The sequence below is a fragment of the Doryrhamphus excisus genome, chromosome 1, assembly GCF_030265055.1.
Source record: "Doryrhamphus excisus isolate RoL2022-K1 chromosome 1, RoL_Dexc_1.0, whole genome shotgun sequence".
Taxonomy (NCBI): Eukaryota; Metazoa; Chordata; class Actinopteri; order Syngnathiformes; family Syngnathidae; genus Doryrhamphus; species Doryrhamphus excisus.
In genome coordinates this window covers 30,363,732-30,388,303 of record NC_080466.1, presented here as the reverse complement: position 1 = coordinate 30,388,303, position 24,572 = coordinate 30,363,732, and the positions used below count along the sequence as shown (strand labels likewise).

The 24,572-nt window shown below is 39.6% G+C and overlaps 2 protein-coding genes across 3 annotated transcripts; both read left to right on the top strand.

Moving 5' to 3' along the window:
* The first annotated feature begins 717 nt into the window (after window positions 1-717).
* LOC131098773 (trace amine-associated receptor 1-like) lies at window positions 718-1,582 on the top strand. The gene is made up of 2 exons (XM_058045989.1): window positions 718-914; window positions 987-1,582. Exons 1-2 carry the CDS (start codon window positions 725-727, stop codon window positions 1,580-1,582), a joined length of 786 nt encoding a protein of 261 aa, XP_057901972.1. The 5' UTR covers window positions 718-724.
* A 1,782-nt stretch (window positions 1,583-3,364) lies between these two features.
* On the top strand, window positions 3,365-24,071 carry hmbox1b (homeobox containing 1 b). Of its 2 annotated transcripts, none has more exons than XM_058073125.1 (10): window positions 3,365-3,723; window positions 6,466-7,122; window positions 13,011-13,096; window positions 13,730-13,840; window positions 16,598-16,751; window positions 16,880-16,962; window positions 17,068-17,163; window positions 18,157-18,248; window positions 18,384-18,467; window positions 18,664-24,071. In XM_058073125.1, the coding sequence occupies exons 2-10, from the start codon at window positions 6,467-6,469 to the stop codon at window positions 18,805-18,807; spliced, it is 1,506 nt and encodes a 501-aa protein (XP_057929108.1). In that variant the 5' UTR covers window positions 3,365-3,723; window position 6,466; the 3' UTR covers window positions 18,808-24,071. The 2 variants fall into 2 exon arrangements, with proteins under 2 accessions (XP_057929108.1, XP_057929029.1); XM_058073046.1 differs by having other exon boundaries at window positions 18,154-18,248.
* Window positions 24,072-24,572: the final 501 nt, after the last annotated feature.

Here is a 24,572-nt window from a genome sequence, read left to right as displayed (position 1 = left end):
GTAGGTTTGGATTTGTTTACATTTTTTGATGATCTGAAACATGTAAGCATGACAAAACGTACAAAACAAAACCAAAAGTGAAAAAAATTTTCGCACCGATTCTAGGAATGACAACAGGATGACATTATTGGAATGCTATGAATAAGGGACACATTTGACTGAAATTCACTGAAAATCTCATGTCTTCAGACTTATCCCAGTCAAATTGCAAGTCTTTGACTCCAAAGTCAAGACCACGTCTCTGCGAAGACCTCATACGATTAACTCAGTGTGGCAACCCATCACGAAAAAAAGACAACAACTAAAAAAAAAACTGTAAGATTTCCAATACATCTTGCATAAACCTTCTAAAAAGAAAAGGCACAAACAATACTCGACCAATCACAAAACCTCATTGGGAAAAGCAACTTGTGATTGGACACGTCCACTATAGCAACAAGGTTAGGATATTTAATAACATGAACGACTCTGATACAGTTTAGTCTTCTTGATCGGTTGAGTCAAAGGGAAGATACAACTACTCTCTTTTTTCAGAACATGTATGATTTTTTTTTGGGGGGGGGGGGAATTTTTTAAGATGAATGATTGAACTCCAAGAGGCATGGATTTTTTCCCAACGAGTGATTCGCTGTATTTCTGTAATGAATCCGAACAACAGTTTTGCTTGATGACGATAACCCCGTCTGTAACACGTATGTTCTTGTACATGTTCATCGGTAGTACTATGTCTATTAGCATAATATGTGGTAACCTCCTGGTAATCACGTCTATCATTTACTTCAAGCAGCTCCACACTCCAACCAACTACCTCATCCTGTCTCTGGCTGTCGCTGACCTACTCTTGGGTGCTTTGGTTTTGCAGTTCAACATGGCTCTGTCTGTCAATTCCTGTATATATTTCGGGGACGTATTTTGTAAAATGCGGCGAAGTTTTGATATTTCGCTGATGATGACCTCCATTCTTAACTTGTGTTGTATTTCCATTGACAGGTATTACGCCGTGTGTCAGCCTCTGACTTATAAAATTAAGATAAACGCTCAAGTGGTTGGGATCATGATCCTGGTAATTTGGGTTTTTGCCGCGGTATGTGGATTCGGTGTCATATTCATGGGGCTTAAAGACACTATCTGTGAAAGTCGGTGCTTTTTATTTCATATTCCAAATTCAAACGTCGCCGGTTCTGTTATCTCGTTTTACCTGCCGGTGATCATCCTGCTCGGCATTTATTTAAAAATATTAACTGTGGCGCTGAAACAGGCACAAAGCATCCAAAGCACAAAAACTGCACGAACTGAACGAGTGAGTAAAATGGAAAGAAAAGCCACAAAAACGCTGGTTATTGTGATGGGAGTTTTTCTTCTCTGTTGGACCCCTTTTTTTCTCTCCTTAACTTTTAATCCTCTCACCGGTTATTCAATTCCGCTCCCCGTAGTTGAAATGCTGCTTTGGCTCGGATGGTCAAATTCAATGTTTAATCCGTTTGTTTATGGTTTCTTTTATTCGTGGTTCCGAGCGGCTTTTAAAATGATTATTTCAGGGAAAGTATTCAGTGGCAATTATACAAACTGTAAACTGAGTTAATGTTTGTCTGTGGAACTGTCGGCAATTAATGTGTGTTTGATATTAAATATGGCTTTATTACTTTTATATATTTCGCTATTATAGATGTTAGCATTATTAGGCAATATTTTGTTGTGAAAAACCTTCCCTCTTTTACATCATTTTGTATAGAAACACTGAATTACCAAGCAAGAATACACACATTGTTCAGTGATACCTGCATATAAAATAATAATATCTATTTATTGTCACACTCTGTATGATGTACTTGTTTTGTAAATTATGATGCATATTTATCTGTGGGGTCAGTTATTTGTAATTAGTACATATTCAATTCAATAATGTCATATATAATATATTAAATGTAGGAATTTCAGAAAATATTGCACAGTAATATGTGTTTTTATTCTGATTTTTAAATGAATATATTATTATAAGTCATTTTTTTTCATTGTTTATGAACATATTTATTAAGATGACATTAAATATGGCTTTATTACTTTTATATATCTCCCTATTATAGATGTTAGTATTATTAGGCAATTTTGTTGTGAAAAACCTTCCCTGTTTTACATCATTTTGTATAAAAACACTGAATTACCAAGCAATAATACACACATTGTTCAGTGATACCAGCATACATATAAAATAAAAACATATTATTAATATATCTTTATTGTCACACTCTGTATGATGTACTTGTTTTGTAAATTATGATGCATATTCATGTTGGGGTCAGTTATTTGTATTTAGTGCATATTCAATTCAATAATGTCATATATAATATATTAAATGTAGGAATTTCAGAAAATATTGCACAGTATTGTGTTTTTATTCTGATTTTTAAATGAATATATTATTATAGGTCATTTTTTTCATGCCATTTCTTTATGCCATAACCGACTATATTGCACAACTATTTATTGTTTAAAAAGTACTTGTGCAACAAGGTACTCTCTATACAATGCATGCTAAATTCACACATGCTTGATAACACATATTTACACTTGATAAAATTAATATATTGATTTGTTCCACCTTAGCAAATTGTATCATCATGAGGCCATAGTTTGTCACCTATAAACAATAAAAAGTAAAACCATGAACAATCCTACCTTCTGTTTTTATTTTTGTCACATTCTTTGTCAATACCTTCTTTTGTGAACGATGATGCAAATACATAATGATACAAAACATGAAAAAATCTTAGCTATGAAACATTATTCTCAAAATTATTCTTTCAATAGTGCAAATTATGCATGATGTTGTATTATTTATTATGATTCATACAGAAGAACATTAATCAGGAAACAGCCTCTATAAAAGGAATTAGTTTTTGCTTCCCTCTAGTGTATTTTTAAGGATGGTGCAGCATACTGCAAACAGCCTGTAATCACATATGCAGTATAACTGTAGATTAATGCATGCTAGGTTAATTGGCGATATATTGTCCATATGGTCAGCTGGGGTAGGCTCCAGCACCCCCACGACTCTCGTGAGGATAAGAGGAAGAAAATGAATTAATGTTTCTAATGTGCCTCAATTCGCGCACTTCCACACTTAAACATTTCAGTGCATAAAAGCGCGTCTCAGAGTGAAGCACAGTACGGCAAAACACAGTGCACCTCAAGTAACCCGGATGTTGCACTCAACACGCCCCAAATGGTGCACTATATGGTTGCAATTCACAATTTAAAAAGGTTGAAGCGAAGAAGAGGAAGCGGATAAATATTGTAATCGTCATTTCCGGTAAGTGTTAAATGAAATAAATGAAATTGGGACAGCACTCAGTTGTTAAAACACGCGCCCCCAGGAACTAAGTACGCGGTGTACACTTGTAGCCACCGGCACCGCGCCTCCTAGTCCTTTAGGGGATTTGTAGTTTCTAATGCCAAGAACTCTGCCGCATAGTTAAGACGTTTTTTGAAGAGAAAACTACAATTCCCCCAGAGCTCCTCGAACGTGTTACTTGTCAATATGGCTGTTGTCAGACAGACAAAGCGCAGAGGCAAATAATTCGCCTCTGATTAGAAATCCTTGGAAAACATTCACACGGCGGGCACGGATATCAAACTGCATTATAACTCGGCCTCAGTTCACTCCGACGTGGGCCTTTGGTCGTGTTGTGAAGTTAAATGGTCAAGCGGACGTTTTAAACCCAGGTAAGCCTTATAGTTTGGAACGTAACACGCTGGAAATGATGTTATATTAATATTTAAAAAAAACATGGCTAGGAGTAGCAAGTGGCGGCGGCGGCTAACGTCAGCGAGTGATCGCGTCGGCACAGCTAGCATGTCATGCTAAGTAGCTCATACCTCAAAACAGAAAATTTGCTGCTAATTATTGCTGGATTTTTTTCCCAAATACCCGGCGAAATGAGTGGCTGCACAGGAAATGGTTAGCCTAACGTAAGTTGGTTAAAAGCTGTCATATTTGTCATGGTAACATTTTGCTAACATTAGCTGTTTGGGCAAAGGGCGTGAAAGAAGGCATCAGCACTTGCCTTGCCCTCAAGAGATGACACCAGACATTAATATATTGTCCTGAATGTACTCAACTGAACAAAAACAAATACCACAAGGAGGAACAACAAGTTAACTTATCAGTACTACAGTTTAAGAAAAACGCAATGTAGCTCATACCTACATGTAACCTGTCATATGATCTGGGTAACCATTTTCTCTAGTGTAACAGGAAAGCCAGCAGTTTTATTTAAATACTATTCTACTGTGTCGCAGCTGGTGAATAGTTACATAGTAACTATGTCAATACTTGAACTGGGGATGGCTAATGATCACTCAGCCACAGTTTGGAGAGTGGCAAAGTGCCTTGACAAAAGTAGCACAAAAATCACAACAACTGCCATGCAATATTTGGCTCGATAATCATTTACAACTTTAGTGCACTTCTTTTATCGTGATTGTGCAGCATTACACAGCATTTCAGTGTTCACATGACTAAGCTACACCACGGCAGTGTTTACCAAACTTTACCAAACAAATCTCACAGCACACCGTCAAACATATATGTTGTATAAATGTTAGGTTCCAACCCCCCCCCCCCCCCCCCCCCGGCTAACTTGACGCTGATGTCCTCTGATTTTGGATCAACATTTGTCATACTAGTGAGTTTTGGTAATGATTACAATATCCAGTAAATATATAACCCTCTCTCTTTAATTGCTATTGTTCACTAACAATGCTAAATGCTACATCACAGGGTGTTGTGCTGGCCCGCAGAATGCAAGTTCAACAGAAATAAAGTAAAAATATTAAAGGAAAAAGTTGCAAATTATATAAAGTACTACTATAATCATTTTACAAAAATAACATCATAATAAAGGGCTGCACGGCGGTCGAGTGGTTAGCGCGCAGACCTCACAGCTAGGAGACCGGCGTTCAATTCCACCTTCTGCCATCTCTGTGTGGAGTTTCCATGTTCTCCCCGCGCATGCGTGGGGTTTTCTCTGGGTACTCCGGTTTCCTCCCACATTCCAAAAACATGCGACTCCAAATTGTCCATAGGTATGAATGTGAGTGTGAATGGTTGTTTGTCTATATGTGCCCTGTGATTGGCTAGCGACCAGCCCAGGGTGTACCCCGCCTCTCGCCCGAAGACAGCTGGGATAGGCTCCAGCCTATGAATGATGAACATCATAATAAGAGGAAAATTAACTTTTTTGTAGCATAAAGTTGAATTATCAAAGACAAAAGGTGTTATTTTTTTTAAAAAGTTGGAATATGAGAAACACAACAGATTAGGTTGTGGAAAAAGTTATGATGTGACAAAGTCAAAATAGGAAGAGAGTCATAATTACGAGAAGAAAGTTGTAATAGTTCAAATGTAAACAAAACAGCATCCTGAAACTCTTACTCTCTTACTGTGCGTGAATAGAAGCTAGCAGGGCTAGCTCAGTTTAACAGAGCATGCTAGTGCAGCTGTATGAGTGTGTTTACATCATGTAAAATGCAAAATAAGTATTAAAGGTAAAAATACAGAATAAAAAAAAGTTTAAATGGGAAAATGGAAAGTGCAAGTGCTGTTTACAAATGATAGTAGTATGTTGACTAGTCATGAGATTCTGACGGTATGCTAACCTTGGGCAGAAATATCACTGTCGGCGGTTGACTTTTTCCACAAATCGGTTTGTGGGGACGCTATGATCGCTGCTTGTTCAGTGGCGAATACACGGTGTAAACCACTTATCCTGGACGGGCGCTGCTCAATGCTAACAAGGTAGGTAACGACTTTTGGAACACGTGGAAGCTTAGTGTGGAGTAACACAGGATGTAGCCTCACTAGACAACCACTTTTTGTCGTATTATAGGAACAGTATGTCTTGTCTTCTAGTCACTTTATCATCGCCATCCATAAAATTGACCGCAATCTGATTCCACAGTCGATGCATTGATTTTTTTTTTTTAGCAACTTGCTTATGAAAAGCCCACGGCGTGGGCGGCGTGCATATAGTGGAGCTCTTAAAGAACGGCAGTCAGAATGTTAAGATGGAATCAGCTGTCAAGGTGACTCTGGCACTCTGCGTGTGTTGCTCACTTGTTCCCAAAAATAGCTGATTTTTTTTTTTTTTTGCATGCCTGGCCCCTCCCTCCCTTTTTCATTTCACACTTCTGTCTCCCGCTCGTCATTTTCTTATCTGCGTTCTTGTTTTTGTCCTCTCGATTCCCCCCCTCTCTCCTTCCTCTCTGCCTCATCCTTCACATTTTCTCGACCCATCTGCAACTGCGTTCTTTTTCCACCCTTTCCCTCTTAATCCTCTCATTTCCTCCCTGCCTATCCATTCATCTATTTCTGTCTCCTTGCACTTCCCTTTCCCTCCTCTTCCTTTGCATTTCCTGCTATTCCTTGTTCTCCTCAGTCTCACAGCCCCGTCTGTCTGCTTTCAGGATGTCTGACTTCAGCGAGGAGCCGCGCTTCACTATCGAGCAAATAGATCTGCTGCAGCGGCTACGTCGCTCCGGCATGACCAAGCAGGAGATTCTCCATGCCCTCGAAACTTTGGACCGGCTGGACCGGGAGCACGGCGACAAGTTTGGTCGCCGCACCTCTTTCTCCTCCTCTTCCTCCTCCTCCTACGTAGTAGGCGGGACAAACAGCTGCACCAACAACTCTGCCTCCAACAACACTGCCTCGGCAACCGCCACCTCTTCTGTGATGTGCAATGGCGACAACGGCGCCGTCAACAGCGGCGAGGCCGGCGTACGCGGCCGCTCCACGACCACCACCGCCTCCTCTATGACCTCCAAGATGTCCACTGCCACGCAGACGCAGTTTGGAAGCAGCGGGGGGCTGTCGCCCTCTCCGAGCAACAGCTACGACACCTCCCCGCCTCCGGCGCCGCCGCCACCGTCCGCCATCCTGCCCTCACCTGTCTCGCTGGTGGCGCTGTCACAGAACGGTCGCGACAGCCTAGCTGCTACGCCCAACGGGAAGCTGTCTCCTCCTCGGTACCCGGTGAACAGCGCCGCAGCAGCAAGAACCTTTGGCTTTGAAGCTACGGACGATGACCTTGACGTTGACGATAAAGTGGAGGAGCTGATGAGGTCAGTCGTGGTGCTGAATTTTCCTGTTGTAAACTTTCTCACCTTTTGATCTAAATGCGGCTTTTTATCGCCTCCAACAATGGCGGCAGAGATTATCATGTGTACCGTGGGTCGGAAAATTATTGTTTATTCATCAAGCGACTAGCGGTATCTTGAGACACGAAACAAGACATCGATCTGATGACTGAATTCCGTATTTTTTCCGCATTTGTCACAAGCAACTCAATAGCTGCCCTCGTCTATGCCTGCAGAGCAGCTCTTAACCCAAATTTTAGGTACCACTGTATAAATGACAATAACAAAATACCATCAGGGCTCCATTACCATCTCGTTTCTATCTGGCAATCAATGTACTCTGTGACAACTCAACTTTAAAGCGACACTAAATGCAGAGGCTCAATCATGGTGGAATTAGTGGTTAGCGAGCAGACCTCACAGCTGGGAGACCGGGGTTCAATTCCAATTCCTCAGCCATCTCTGTGTGGAGTTTGCATGTTCTCCCCGTGCACGCGTGGGTTTTCTCCGGGTACTCCGGTTTCCTCCCACATTCCAAAAAAAATGCTAGGTTAATTGGCGACTCCAAATTGTCCATAGGCATGAATGTGAGTGTGAATGGTTGTTTGTCAACTTTAGTGCACTTCTGCATCTCACAGCACAAATAAATGTTAGGTTCCAAACCCCCCCCTGCTAACTTGACGCTGATGTCCTCTGATTTTTGGATCAACATTTGTCATACTAGTGAGTTTTGTAATGATTACAATATCCAGTAAATATATCACCCTCTCTCTTTAATTGCTATTGTTCGCTAACAATGCTAAATGCTACATCAGTGAGTGTTGTGCTGGCCCGCAGAATGCAAGTTCTGAAACAGAAATAAAGTAAAAGTTGCAAATTAAAAGTACTACTATAATAATTTTACAAAAATAACATCATAATGTGTGGAGTTCGCATGTTCTCCCGGTGCATGCGTGGGTTTTCTCCGGGTACTCCGGTTTCCTCCCACATTCCAAAAACATGCTAGGTTAATTAGAGACTCCAAATTGTCCATAGGTATGAATGTGAGTGTGAATGGTTGTTTGCCCATATGTGCCCTGTAATTGGCTGCACCTTATATAAAGATGGCCACCCTGATGCTTCAGAAGTGCAGAGGCAGAAATAGTTGTTCCTGTTTAGTCAATCAATACTTTTTGCAAAGAAGATTACTTCTTCTGATGGATGCTGGGGGAGCGAAAAAGCAGAAAAAGCCTTTCAGTCCCACCCCAGGAATGAATTCACAAAACATGAAATAACATTAGGCCTTGAAAAGACATGCTCAAAGTAGCAGCATGGTAGTTACTCAGAGCCATTATAATCCATCAGTATCCTCCTGTTAGCCACCTTTTTTCCTCAGCCTCTAAGCACTTTACACATTAACGTCTCCTACCGCTCCAACCTCTGATGCCTTCAGAGCAAATGTTTAGACCTTATGACGCCCTCGCCGTCGCTGCCAAGCCGCCGTCGCTCAACATCATTCTGCCCCTGCGTTAAGTTCTGTTGTTCAATGAGAAAGTTAAGTAGCACTGAAAGCCCTTGTCCTTTCCATGTGTTACATCCTCAAGTGTTATGCTCTACAGAGCTGCGGGGGTGCAACACATCCTTTCTAGCTTGTCAACAAACCCACGGTGCCCTTGTGGGTTTTTTTTTTTGTCCCCCTCTCTCCTCAAAGTGCCCATTTACGTCTCTGCAGGGGTTTTGGCCTTTTTCAGTCGGCATCCTTTACCTTCCTACTTTTTGTACAGAGGCTTGTGCTACATTGATTCACTGGTGTCGATACCAGCATTTTTTTTTTTTTTTTCGCAACTCTAATTTTAGCTGTGCCGCAAGACACTGGCGTGGAGGATACTGAAGCTGGGATGTGACTCAAGAGTGGTGACTCATTTTTATTTGGAGTGCTTAAAGTGTGCTTAAAAAGTGCTCAGGACGTGGATGTGGGTTGTTTCTCGACTCCAGCATCAGCTGTTTTATACGTATATATGTGTTATGAGGAGTTATCCCCACACCCAAGTAATGCACTTGCTTAATGTAATGGTTTTATTTCATTTGAACATGCATCAGATTACAATTGAATGCATCCCATAATCAGTTCCCAGTTCCACATGTCCAAAAGGAGTAGGAAGAAGCAAAGCTTATTAAATCCTACCCCTCCATCTGGTACTTTTACAATCAGTAACTGTTACATTTGTTCACTTCCTGCTTTCCTAATATAATTTTAGTTTTTTTAATTTAATTTTTAAAAATGTTTTTAATTTTTTTTTATTTTTTTAATGGTTTTATTTCATTTGAACATGCATTAGATTACAATTGAAGGCATCACATAATCAGTTCACAGTTCCACATGTCCAAGAGTAGTAGGAAGAACCAAAGCTTATTAAATCCTACCCCTCCATCTGGTACTTTTACAATCAGTAACTGTTACATTTGTTCACTTCCTGCCTTTCTAATATAATTTAATTTTTTTAATTTAATTTTTTTAATTTAATTTTAATTTTTTTTTTAAATTTTTTTTTTAATGGTTTTATTTCATTTGAACATGCATCAGATTACAATTGAATGCATCACATAATCAGTTCCCAGTTCCACATGTCCAAAAGGAGTAGGAAGAAGCAAAGCTTATTAAATCCTACCTCTCCATCTGGTACTTTTACAATCAGTAACTGTTACATTTGTTCACTTCCTGCTTTCCTAATGTGTGATGTTATGTATGCATTGGTGCTTGAAGCCAGTCAAGGGTTGGTACATTTTGTTTAATAACCCTCCTTCCCTGCAGATCATGTACATATTTGAGGATAGATAGACATATTAAAACATGTCTGCCAATTAAATTAAGTAAATCTACACCAGGGGTGCTCATTAAGTCGATCGCGAGCTACCGGTCGATCGCGGAGGTGGTACTGGTCGATCGCGGCGTGACATTAAAAAAATATCATCCCAGCATCAATGCCGTCACTTGATTGATATACAGGGCAGCCATTCAGATGACAACTGAATGTTGCCCTTCGGGCGACCAATCAAATCAAACAACGTCTCTAAGTGCAGCAGAACTTACGATGTCAGCCTATCATCCATCCCCGTTACTTGATTGACATACAGGACAACCAGTCAGATGACAACTGAATTTTGACCTTTAGGTCACCGCTCATGCGTAAACAACGATGCAAAGTGCTAAGCTAGTCGGCGAATTGCGAGATTTTAAGCCCTCGCTAAAGTTTATGGTCACTAAAATGAGTGAAGGAGCTGGACCAAGTAAAAAGGCAAAAAACATATCACTTCCATACGGATATGGAATATTATACGGATATTATGATACGGATATTATCCATGACTGATAAACATTTGGAAGTGTGCTTGAGGCTGGCTATCAGCAGCTACTGTCCGGACTATGCATCCCTGGCTGGTTCAATTCAGTGCAAGTCATCAAAGTAAACTCAGGTAATTACAAAAAAATGTAATAGTTAATTATGTGTGTTTTGCAATATTGGCTCATTTGGTTATGTAAGGTACATCAACATACATTGTACGTACAAATAATCCTCAATACATTTGAAAATAAATAGATGTTTTGCATTTTTGTAGTGGGTAGATCATTTTGACTCGGTCATTTTAAAAGTAGCTCGCATGCTGAAAAAGTGTGAGCACCCCTGATCTACACCATGTGATCCGAGCTGAGCGCATTTTGATTAGCGGCCTTTTTTTATTTTCTGACAGGCAGTTGTGATGTGGGAGCCATGAAAAAAAAATGCAGCAATACCATTAGAGAGCATTCCGGAATAATATGTGCCTTTTTGATGAATGTTTTTTTTTTTTTTTTTTTTTTTTCAAAAAGGATGTAAATCGTTGAGATTCAGCTGCACCATTTCACTCGCATTGCACTTTTTTAACATCAATCTGGGGTTTGGGGGGGGAGTCAAATCCTGCTGTGGATATGAAAGTATATAAATGGTGACTGTTTTCTGGAGCACTTTGCTTCCTGAGCACTGCCAAGCTGTCACTTAGCCTGGCATCAAACCCCCAGCTCCCCTTGAGTTGGAGCTTGAGCTAAATGGAGGGGGGGGGGGCGCTTTTTAAACCTACTGAGTTCCGCTATGGACAGCTTTTTTTACATATTAAAGTGATGTTGGGACAGTAACGCGGTCCAGGGCGTACCCCGCCTCTCGCCCGTGACAGCGGGATAGGCTCCAGCATACACACGAGGATAAGCGGCATAGAAAATGAATGGATATATTTGTTTTATAATTGGCAGCATGGTGGAATAGTGGTCAGCACATCTTAACATGGTCTCTGAAGAAATTCTTCTGACCTCAGAAGAGTATTTTTGTGGAACAAAGTAACTAACATGAGTAAAAAGTCCTTTTAGGATGCTTGAAATAACCATTATTTAACAAAATAGTGATATCAATTTGAAAAACAAAATACCTGCAATATCACAGTACTACTTTTGTAGTATACAAAAGGACCTTAGCATTGCTTGCTAGCGGCAGGTCCTCATGGCGTCTCGCTAAGTGGACTCGCAGATTTGTCGTGTTTCCCCGAATACTTTATTCGGGCACGGCACATTTTACAAACGGCATGGGTTTTGTCAATTTCTGCACACCCTACTTTGTGGAGAAATCTTTTACGCCGCAGGGGCCGTGCTCGCATTCGGCCATGTTGAACTGTGTTTTTGTGTGAGGACGTTTCACTCGTGAATCTCGTTCAACGTTCTTGCCTAATTGACTACGTAAAGTGCCGCCACCTAACAATCGGAGTTTTAAAATAAAATCAGAAATGAACCTTTGCCGTGTCTGCACTTGAATAAATACCATATACAGTCTATGATAAATGCCAAAAAATATCTATCATCGCTACAGTATCGTGGAACAAAGTATCGCAATATATCGCCGAAACAATATTTTCTTACACCCCTATTTATGATGGTTGTGACAGTCCAGCGGCTTAGACCTAGCATGTTGCCAATGGTGGCCGGCATTTAGTGAGCATTTTACAGTAAACCTCGGATATATCGGATTCAATTGTTCCCACTGGTTTTGTCCGATATAAGCGAAATCCGTTATATGCGTATACCAGAAAATGTCCGTTTTACGCATATATCTGATTTATATCCGGTATATGCGTAAATCGGATTTCATCCGTTATAAAAAGGCACTTCCTTGACTATGTTTCCAATGTACCTGGACTGGGCAATGAAAAGAGACGTAAGGTAATGAGAATTGAACTTTATTGGACTCTGAGCATAACAAATTGTTAATTAAGCTAGGCCCTGTTACGCCCGTCAGGCCTACGTTATTTCCAATAGTGAGGTTAAGATCTCATTCACTGCTGTGCTAGTATTATTGACGTCACTCACTTTTATATTTGTCCTAAATCTGGAGCCAGGAGAAAGACAATAGCCAGTGACATCAACAAGATTAGCATAACGATGCGGCCATCCGATATATACGAGGGAAATTTAATGGAAATGCATTGGAACGGGACTGGAGATTTTGTCCAAAATAGGCGGAATCCGTTATAAAAAATCCGATATATGCAATGAATTTTTATTGGAAATGCATTACAGAAAAATCGGTTCTTTTTATCTGTCCGTTGTGAGCGAATTTCCGATATATCCGAGTCCGATATATCCGAGGTTTACTGTACCATGTCTGATGTCTTTTCACTTTCACTTTCTTAAGTAAGTCAGTATGTCTACCTCAGGATTTGGAGCCACCGGTTGAAGACCGACTAATATATTGATGGTGTAGATATATTTCTAATTTTCTAATGATTTTTGATGTTTGTAAGGGGAAAAAAATCCACATGAATAACACTGACCATGTACAAAGTCTTGATTTTGTTGCTGTTTGAATCTGCAGGAGGGACAGCAGCATGGTGAAAGAGGAGATTAAAGCCTTCCTTGGGAACCGCAGGATCTCTCAGGCAGTGGTTGCACAGGTCACCGGTGAGTACCTGACTTAAGTGAATAAGTCAACATAACTAACTACTCTGTATTTGATTTTGTTTTACACCAGCAGGGGGTCCATCATGGCGCTGAGTGATTCAGTCGGAAGACTGACAGGGGTTAGCTTTAGCCATGCGTCGCTGTTTAATAACTTAGCTCAGTCATGAGAAAACAATACTTTTTATTGTCTCACAGTCATTTTTATTTGGCACTCAATGCCGAATGATCCAGATCCCCTAGGTCTGGTGCTGGTAACATGAGTTTTTTCCTTGTTTTTCGCCTCCAAACAGGCAGGAAGAGGATTCACTTTAGTACATTATAAAATAAACACTGCTCTTTTAATACAGTTGAAAAGCCAGCATATCAAGAAATGATGCAAATGTTTTATACACAGTAAGAATTACTTGCGAGAAACCGCAATACCGCCACTTTAAAGAGTAAAAGATGGCATATTTAAGGAAATATTGCATTATTCAAATCAAAATAGACCAGTGTTGTGACAAAAGAGCAACCTACAGCTTTTTCTTTTCTCATTAACCTTCCGTCTGTGAGATTATTTTAAGGGATTTGTCTGCAAACTTTGCCAAGGCCTGATGTAAAAACACTGTAATTTGATGTCTGGCTGTTTTCCAGGCATCAGCCAGAGCAGAATCTCCCACTGGCTGCTGCAACATGGCTCCGACCTGAGTGAGCAGAAGAAGAGAGCCTTCTACCGCTGGTACACACTAGAGAAAACGACTCCAGGTACACGCAGTATTTGACTATTTTAGAAGCACAAGTTTGGATTAAAAAAAAAATAAAAAAAAAGGACATCTGACAGCACATTTCCAATGAAATACACCAATCTTCTGCCTGCAGTCTCCTCTTAAGACATTTGATAAGATACTTAAGTAGAAGTATTCCGCATCTTGAGGTCAATTTTAGGCAATGGATGCTGCAATTCCGCAGCAGATGCAGCCGCAATCAGGAAATTACTTTGAGTTGAAGCAACAGGATTATGACAGCTATGTCTAATTAGGTTTATTGTGGTTTAAGAGGGTGTGACTAAATGCGGGCACAGATTCAAGTCTCCAGAACTAAATTTAATACTCCTCAACCACCCACTTCCCTTTGCTTATTTTTAGGAACGACAAAATGACGTTTGAAGTTTGTTCAGCGTGTAGATTCAGCGTTAGATTTAATATTAGAATGGAATGGATAAATAATTACTACATTTTAAAGCTGCCACTAGCTTTACAGTATAAATAGGAGTTTTAATACAGCTTACACATAGAATCCGTATAAAGGTGCAGATTTATTTTCACTGCTGCGTCGATGGAACTGTCCACCACCCACCCCCAAGAATCATAATGGGTATGTCTGTCTGTCAACCTTCATGAACCAGGAAGTAGCTTTATCATTCAAAGATGATTATGTCATGTCAATATTGTGTCATTTCACATTTGAGCGGGACGTCACCAGCTCACATACTATAATTCGGAGTCGTGGTGTCAAAACAACTACACACAGCAATGCAATAGGTGGATCAAACAGACAAGACACTACCAACGTATAATGCAGAATATTTGCTAACTTAGCTGACTACTGTAAGTCTAAACATGTGCTTTCCAGCCATTTACAAAAACAGCAAAGCACACTGGGAAACAGAAATTAAGCTACACTTTATAGATCACAAAATAATAAATATACTATATACATCGTATAAAACCTACACTCATACTGTTATGCACTGTATTGTGTGGGTCATATTTGAGCTGTGTAAAGTAATGGATATAACAAACTGCTCGACTTGCGTTAGTTTAGATGTTAGCCATCCTTTTACGTCACAACATGTGCTTGAACACAACACTATGGCAGCTCAGGAAGGGACACTAAAGACAAAAGTTTGCTACACTGTGAATGCGCACCATTTTGTGCCGTTCGTTTAATCTTTACGCCGCCGATCAAAAGCCTCAGTAAGCGTTGACTGTCTACTACTACTACTAATAATAATAAAGTATTCAATTTTATACAGTAAACCTCGGATATATCGGACTCGGATATATCGGAAATTCGCTCACAACGGACAGATAAAAAAGTTTGTACATGGTCAGTGTTATTCATGTGGATTTTTTCCCCTTACAAACATCAAAAATGATTAGAAAATTAAAAATATATCTTCGACACCCTCAATATATTAGTCGGTCTTCAACCGGTGGCTCCAAATCCTGAGGCAGACATACTGACTCACTTGTGAAAGTGAAAAGACATCAGACATGGTACAGTAAACCTCGGATATATCGGACTCGGATATATCGGAAATTCGCTCACAACGGACAGATAAAAAAGAACCGATTTTTGTGTAATGCATTTCCAATAAAAATTCATTGCATATATCAGATTTTTTATAACGGATTTGCCTATTTCGGACAAAATCTCCAGTCCCGTTCCAATGCATTTCCATTAAATTTCCCTCGCATATATCGGATGGCCGCATCGTGGCGCTCCGATTCGCCGAATCGTGACAGGCCGCTATACGACGTCATTTGCAGCGTTGCCTGCGCGTCCAGGTACATTGGAAACATAGTCAAGGAAGTGCCTTTTTATAACGGATAAAATCCGATTTCCGCATATACCGGATATAAATCCGATATATGCGTAAAACTGACATTTTCCGGTATACGCATATAACGGATTTCACTTATATCGGACAAAACCAGTGGGAACAATTGAATCCGATATATCCGAGGTTTACTGTATAGCGCTTTTGAGGGTACCCGAAGCATTACTCATTCACTTCTAAGTTAATCTATGCTAGTCAGATATTAGTTAGTTTAACCATACTAAGTATTGTGAGATTGTTATTAAACATGCCAAAAACAGGTCGGTGCAATATTACATGTTAACCGAGACGGTTAGTACTAGAACCAAGGTAAAATATTGGCAAACGCGGGGCAAAATTTGATTGTCTGTGATCACTCTGCAGTTGCGTATAAACAGCAAGCCCCATGCTGGCTTTGCATCTCCAGCGCGCTGTAGCAACCAATAGCCAAGCAGCAGACATCCCACGCCTTGTCCTCTGCGGCATGTTCCTTGGTGGATGCCTGCCAAAGCCATCAGGGCTGGAAACTGCTTTTTCCTTGTGATATTTATGGCCGCACTGAGCCCAGCCCAGCCCAGCACCACACACACACACACACAGTCTCAGACCTCCATCGCTGCTGCAGAGGAAACTGATGTCCTTTCATGCTGATTGCAAGAATCTGTTACAGGGTTAACCAGTTTGGGTTATGACTCTACAAATGTGATGTCAGTAGCGTGGTTGCAGTTAAAGCTTTGCATTTATTTTTGCTACAGTCTTCATTTTATACTCACCGTCAGCACTATTTAGATGCCTTTTTAAAAATAATATCTGGTTTATTTGGAATAAGGTATCTGTGCATACCTTTCACTATAGGGTAGGCTGTGCATAGCTCAGGTGGTTTAAAATGTGGGACTCCTTCATTTGTCTTCTTGACACAGGTGCCACTTTGAACATGCGACCGGCACCGTTGCCTCTGGAGGAGATGGAGTGGAGGCAAACCCCTCCTCCCCTTGCCACTGCCCCAGGAACATTCCGACTTCGGCGGGGAAGCCGCTTCACTTGGAGGAAAGAGTGCCTGGCTGTGATGGAGAGGTGCTACACCATATTCTACTGATCTCCACAAAGAACATTGCTTTGATTATTGACACCAAGTAACCAAGTAGTCTTCATCCTTGCTGTGTAAAATAAGTTCAATCAGTATGTCTCTGTGCTATTTATAGCTACTTCAACGACAACCAGTATCCAGATGAGGCCAAAAGGGAGGAGATAGCCAACGCCTGCAACGCTGTTATTCAGAAACCAGGTAAGCTCCATTCTGTTTTTCAGGTTTTGCATTTTCAAATATGAAATGAAAAAGAGGATGGGGCAAGGTTGAATTTGCATCCAAGTGTTGGATAATGTGTTTCAGGGAAGAAGCTGTCTGACCTGGAGAGGGTCACCTCCCTCAAGGTTTACAACTGGTTTGCTAACCGCCGCAAAGAGATCAAGAGACGAGCCAATATTGGTAATGTCTGGGGGGGGGGGGGGGGGGGGGGGGTGTTATTATTTAACCCAGGGGTGTCCAAACATTTTCCACGGAGGGGCAAGCTACTTTATGTAACTTTATTAGTATCAACATTTCAGCCTTTTCTCTTTACATATTGCCTCCTGTCACATTTTTGTCACAGGGCCCCACTTTGGGCACCCCTGGTTTAACCTGAACATGTATTAAGTCCAATTAAACTTTTGCCCCCACCATTTCCTATTTAAGTTACCATTTAAATATATATATATATATATATATGTGTGTGTGTGTGTGTGTGTATATACTTACGTATATATACTATATACTTAAATACATATATACTCATACTTGTATACATACATATATACTTATATACATACATATATATACTTATATACTTAAATATATATATATATATATATATATATATATATGTGTACTCATACTTATATACATACATATATATACTTATATATACATACATATATATATACTTATATATACATATATATAAGTATATAAAAGTATATGTAAGTATATATATGTATATACACACACACACACAGTGATGGGGAAAAAAGTGTTTTCCCTCTTCCTCTTTTTTTGTAATGAATTTTTTTGAAATGTAAATATTAGTCAATGACAACACAACTGAACACAAAATGCATTTTTTTTAAATGAAACCGTTTATTATTAAGGGACAAAAAAATCCAAACCAAAATGGCCCTGTGTGGGGAAAAAAAAGTGACATCATCATCCAAGGAACTGCAGGCCTCATTTACCTCAGTTTAGGACAGTGTGAATGATTAAGTGTTACAAACATTAAAAAAAAACAAAAAATTCAGGAAGTGGGCACACCACTGTAATTACAATTCAAAGCAGAGAAGAAAAAAAAAAAATTACTGCGGCATGCCAAACCGCATTATTTACACTATGCATTGACGACCAGTGATCAGCAATACATCTTACAATCTGTCCTTTTCCTCCAAGAAGCCACAATCCTGGAGAGTCATGGGATAGATGTGCAGAGCCCAGGGGGACACTCCAACAGCGACGATATTGACGGGAACGATTTCACGGAGCAGGTACATCAACATTCAGGGGACTACCTGGCCATTCCAGTCATCTTTGACGTTGGATGTCCATATTGTTTATGAATTCACGTTACACGAAAAGACAGACTGTAACTCCATAGTTTCTGCTTTTTTCTCCTCTTGAAGGCATGTGATCTGCCATATTTTGACAAGAGACCTCTCAGCCGACCATTTGGCCTTTACCGCCTGGAGCCCACCTCACCTACACAGGTACGTTCCTTGTAGCTCCTTCCTATACAAAATATCACCTCACTGAAAACTTGGGACTTCACCACACGGACTATGTGGTTAACGCAACGAACCCTTACAAAACAATACTATTCTATACTAATGTTGAACCCGCAAGGCATGCTGGGTAACGTCCTGTTGGGATCACTTAATCAGCCCCGCTCATCCTCCCTTTCAGGATGACAACGCCGCTCACAGCGAGCACCAGGACCCCATCTCCTTGGCTGTGGAGATGGCGGCTGTCAACCACACCATCCTGGCCCTGTCCAGAACCGGAGGCGTTCCCGGCGACATCAAGACCGAGGCCCTGGAGGACGATTGAAGCGCACAGGGAAGTTGCAAGAGGGGAGGAAGCAATGAGAGGGGGAAAGGTCGAGGAGGAATGAAAGAAGCCGCACCTCCTTCCTAAAACTAATATGAATGGCTGTCCACACTAACCCTGAGATCTTATCTAATCTAAACTAAATACAACGGATACAAACTAGTGTCTCTAAAAAACGATGGAAAATGCTGTCTCCCACAATCAAAATCTGTGGTTCGAGTCCTAGTTCCGGCCCCTCCAACCCCCCTCCCAGGATACCTCCTCTCTTTTACTCTTCTTCACCCACACTCCTCCTTCTTTACCTCTGCAGCCTCGTCGTCTGAGCCGACTCACTCAGTCTAACTCACCGTCAACCTCAAAAAAAAAACAACAAAAAAAAGTATACTGTATATAAGATATTTGGTTCTCAGTCAGTCTAACCTACAGGTGTGCGACCTAGCTACCTAGCTACCTAGCTACTCTCCCAACTCACCTCCTCTTCATAGTGCAATGAATGAATGAATGGCAAGACAAACCTCGGACGAATGGACAGCATCTCCATTTGTGGCACTGCTGCAGTCCAAACACATTTCATTGGCAAGCAGCGGTGTCTATCTAGTCCCCGCTAGGGATGGCCCGATACCACTTGTTCATATCCGATACTACATTTTGTATATCGGCTGATACTAATTGCTTTTCAGGAAGGTAGTAAATTCTTTTTTTATTGGGAACATTTTTTGGTTTGTATCCGTTTCAGGTAGAGTCGGATCTTCTGGAACAAATTAATGACACTAAGCTAGGTTCCGGGTGGCACGGCGGTCGAGTGGTTAGCGCGCAGACCTCACAGCTAGGAGACCAGGGTTCAATTCCACCCTCTATCTCTGTGTGGAGTTTGCATGTTCTCCCCGTGTTTCTCCGGGTACTCCGGTTTCCTCCCACATTCCAAAAACATGCTAGGTTAATTAGCGACTCCAAATTGTCCATAGGTATGAATATGAGTGTGAATGGTTGTTTGTCTATATGTGCCCTGTGATTGGCTGGCCACCAGTCCAGGGTGTGCCCCGCCTCTCGGCCAAAGACAGCTGGGATAGGCTCCAGCACCCCCGCGACCCTCGTGGGGAAAAAGTGGTGGAAAATGAATGGATGAATGAACACTGTAAAATCAAATGAAAGTGAAACTTTGTGCAAAAGCTTAAAACAAATGAAAAAGGAATTTGATTTCCAGCAGTAATATGACTTAACAAACACTCAAAAAATGCAAGAAAAAATTTCCTCGGTGTGGACAGATGCTGGTAGAGATTATTTGTGGAAAGAACAGAATTAGGCTAAATTTTCTGGAAATTTCACTTTTGTTCAAGCGGAAACGTTGCCAGGAATTCTTAAATCGGAATCAGAGAAATACAGTTGCTGGAATGACAGTCTAGTCTAGGAACTAGTTGACTGGAAAAACCTGACAAAAAATGACTTAACAAACACTCAAAAAATGCAAGAAAAAATTTCCTCGGTGTGGCCAGGTGCTGATAGAGATTATTGTGGAAAAGAACAGAATTAGGCTAAATTTTCTGGAAATTTCCAGAAAATTTGTTCAAGCGGAAAACGTTGCCAGGAATTCTTAAATCGGATGCACAGAGAAATGCAGTAGCTGGTAGTACAGTCTAGTCTAGGCACTAGTTGACTTGGAAAAACCTCATGTTTGAAATGTCTCAGTCCACATAGTTAATACGAGGGCTAGGCTAATAGGCCGTGCTACAGTGTCGTTTGTCTCTGTTTACACAACCTAAAATTTTAATGTTGCTGTTCTTTTATTGTGGCCAGTCTGAGCCACACCTGTGCAATAATAATGCCGTCTAATCTACATCTTGATATGCCAAACCTGATAGGTTGAATGAATGAAACAAATTGGATCGGACCATCCCTAGTCCCCACCCCCCACCCTTGTGAGAAGTTGTCATGTTCTGCTGTTGAATGCAAACCTTGCCTTAATTTGAACCACAACTCTTTTGGAATCTCACTGCAGGACTGTTTTGCATGTCAGGACTCACGAGTCGTACTTCAAAGTGATTTTTTTTTGGGGGGGGGGGTTTAAGAGTGAGAACATTTTTTTTTCCATTCAACAGAAGGGATTAAGATATAAACCCCCCTTATGGTGACTGTCTCCTCAATCATGTTTGCCTTGATGTTTGAGCTTGTCAGTGACTTTATGAAGTGCTGGAGGCAACGAAGAATGAGTTTTATGGGTCAATGTGATAATCAAGCAAGCGTAAGCTAATCATGGAAAACTGTGCTTTTGTTTTAACGCCATCCATGCCAAAGGTAAAAAGATGCTAGGATGAGGCCCGCTCAAAGATGGTGCCCCTCGTCTGCCCGCGTTCACTTCATGGGCATCCAAAGTCATTTTTTATTCTTTTGTTTTTGTGTGCGAATGCTCCCCTCGGGGGGCCAGCGTGATGTGCAATGCCGGCCCAAGTGCAGCCGGCCGCAAAACAGAGGCTGGAGATATTATCGCCAAAATGTACTCCTTCTATGCCTCTATAATGAGATTTGTTCAGCGATGATGTAAATGAAATTATACTTTCTATACCATACGTTGGGATATGCAAATCTAACTAGCCTCAAAGGTAAACGAACCACTTTTAAAATGAAGCAGTACTCTGTACACGGCTCAGTATTTAAAGTCAAAGGACGCTTAAAACTTGAGCCTCTTCCTGATGACTCAGCACGTTTTCAGTCAAACTGAGCTCGGGGCATCTTTTGACTAAAAGGAATAGATTTACACTTTGGGAAAATGCTTATTTTTTAAACCTCTTTTAGAAATTTTATGCATACAACTATTAATCCAATATTTCAATCTAATTACCGTGGAACAACTTGACCATCATGGTCGTTATTTCGTTTCGAGTATTGTTAACTTCCTCATTATGGGTAAGCAACTATTTACACAGCGACTTCCTGTTCAGTGCAAAATAAGCTTCAGTGACTTGTTGCTCAGTGCAAAATAAGCTTCAATGACTTATTGTTCAGTGCAAAATAAGCTTCAGTGACTTATTGTTCAGTGCAAAATGAGCTTTGCAATTAAAAAAAAAAAAAAAACCTGGCAGTATTAACCCGGATTCTACCACAACTAAAATGCACTCACTGAATTTATAGCCAATAGTCAAAAGATTTTGCATACACGCAAACTTTTGCGTAATTATAGTGAAGACACACAACAAAATTATAGCAGCAATATTGGAGTATAAAATCTAATTGCTAAAATGCTGGAATTTTTTTTCTGAGGAAAAAGTAGTGCCAAATCTCAGTGGCGGTCCAAATTCATGTGTTGCGGGCCGCCACAAAGATATCAATGTATGTGAAAGACTGGGTCCCGTCCTGCTGTGTTAAAGTGGCCTGGCTTAACTTAACCTAAATTAAAAAAAAAAAAACATATTTTTAAGTAACATTTTTTTTAACACTATCCAATGTAAATGACTTGGGATTTTTCCCCAAAGTGTGAATCTATTCCTTTAACCCTCTTTGTGTTGCTTTTGGAGTAGCGGGCCAGTTATGTCATTCAAGTTGAAAATATACTGTGGTATTAATGACTACATTGAAAGTCCATTATGTTTTTTTTCTTGAGGGCTTTATGGAATATTGCCAAGCTTTGGGCTTCAATGTACATTTTAAATGTATGAGGTGATGACTCGTACAGGGACCTGCAATTCAAAAAGGATTAAAAAAAGGATTTTAGGGTTGGAAAAAAAAATATATATATATGTATTTATACTCATTTTTAAGGCTAATGTACAAAATGTTTTGAAACAAAACATTGTATTTATGTTCTCAATTTCTTTTGGTTTTCTGATTATTTCCACATTTACTGTTTAAGGCTCCCCCGTTTGTGTTTGAGGTGTTTTGTGAAAGACAAATGATGATGCACCTTACAGAACGACACCGTCAAGATCAGGATTATGGAAACGGCTGTCACTTTAGAGCACCAAAGGCCATTGGAAATTGGCGTGTTTTAATGTTGCCTATTCGGTTCATTGAAAAATTAACAAACCCCTTTTATGCAGACATTTTTAGTCTGCGAAAAGCAGGGGTGTCCAAAGTGCGGCCCGGGGCCACAGTTTAATTTAATAAATTTAATTAAAAAATTAAATTTCACACGAGAAAAAGCCATCGTTTTAGTAGCATAATGTTTTTGTCATGATATAGGAAACAGACCCAAAAAAAATCTGTAAAAAATCTTTAAAAAATTTTAAAATTAAATTAAAAAAAGTTTGAATAAGGTACGGTAATAAAGTCTTAATTAAATTATGGGAATTAAAGTAAGTAATGAAAGGGAATAATAAAATTAAAAAGAAGTAATTTCATGAAACTAACATGAGGAACAAGAACATTTTAGTAGCGTAATATTAAAGGAAATTAAAAAATGAAGTCATAATAGTCATAATATTATGAGCAACAAACAAAAAATTGTAATTTCAGGAAAATTAAGTTGAAAAAAAAATAAAAATTAATAAAAAAAATCTTAAATAAGGTATGGTAAGGTACGGTAAAGTTATGGGAATAAAAGTAAATAATGAAAGGGAATAATAAAATTAAAAAAGTAATTTATGAAACTAACATGAGGGACAATAACATTTTAGTAGCATAATATTAAAGGAAATAAAAAAAATTAAGTCATATGAGCAACAAACAAAAAAAAATTAATTTCAGGAAAATTAAGTTGAAAAAAATTAAAATTAATTAAAAACATTTAAAAAAATGAAATTTTAAAAAAGTTTGAATAAGGTACGGTAATATAGTTATGGGAATAAAAGTAAATAATGAAAGGGAATAATAAAATTTAAAAAGTAATTTATGAAACTAACATGAGGGACAATAACATTTTAGTAGCATAATATTAAAGGAAATTAAAAAAATTAAGTCATAATATTATGAGCAACAAACAAAAAAATTGTAATTTCAGGAAAATTAAGTTGAAATTTTTTTTTAATTAATTAAAAAAAAATTAATTAAATTTAAACAAAGTTTGAATAAGGTACGGTAATAAAGTCATTTTTCACCCTGCCCTCGCTGGAAACAATTTTGGACACCTCTGGCATAAGGAATGAAAAAAATCTGTTTGGCTTTAAGAGGCTCTAAGACGTGAACTGCTGTAGGGATTGTACAAACTAAGAAAGACTAGTATACTTTTCTATCCATCAGTGTTTAAGCTTAACATAAGGGGATGGACAGGTATCCAATGAGGTGATATGTCGAGTGGGAAAACTGCAGTCGTTGCCGAAGTATACTGTACGTTACCCACTACAACCCCCCCTCCCCTCCCCATCCAGCGTCAAAATGTACTCCCATTTGTAGTGCCGCTTCTTCTTCTTCTCCGGGGATGTCCTCTCGTGGTACGCCAGGGTCTTCCCATGTTACATGTCCCTAGTGTGTCCCCAGTGCGTAACACTTCATCCCAATATATCCGAGAAAAAGAGGACTGAATGCTGTTGTATCAATCTTAAAAAAAAAAAAAAAAAAAGCTAGTTTATGTTCAATTTTACTGTATTGCCCATTTTGGAATTTAGTGCCTTTTTTGGACAGTAGACTGTTCTGTAATTAAGATGTAGTATATATACATTTTTGTACAGTTTCTTTGTTCATTTTTTTTAACTTGTGTTTGTTTTAGTATGATATATATATATATATATACCTATATATACAGTATGTATGTATATATCATGTACAAGAGAATAAAGCTATATCAATGAAACCTCCTTTGGGCTTACAATCAGTAATTTTCTTATGATGCTATTACA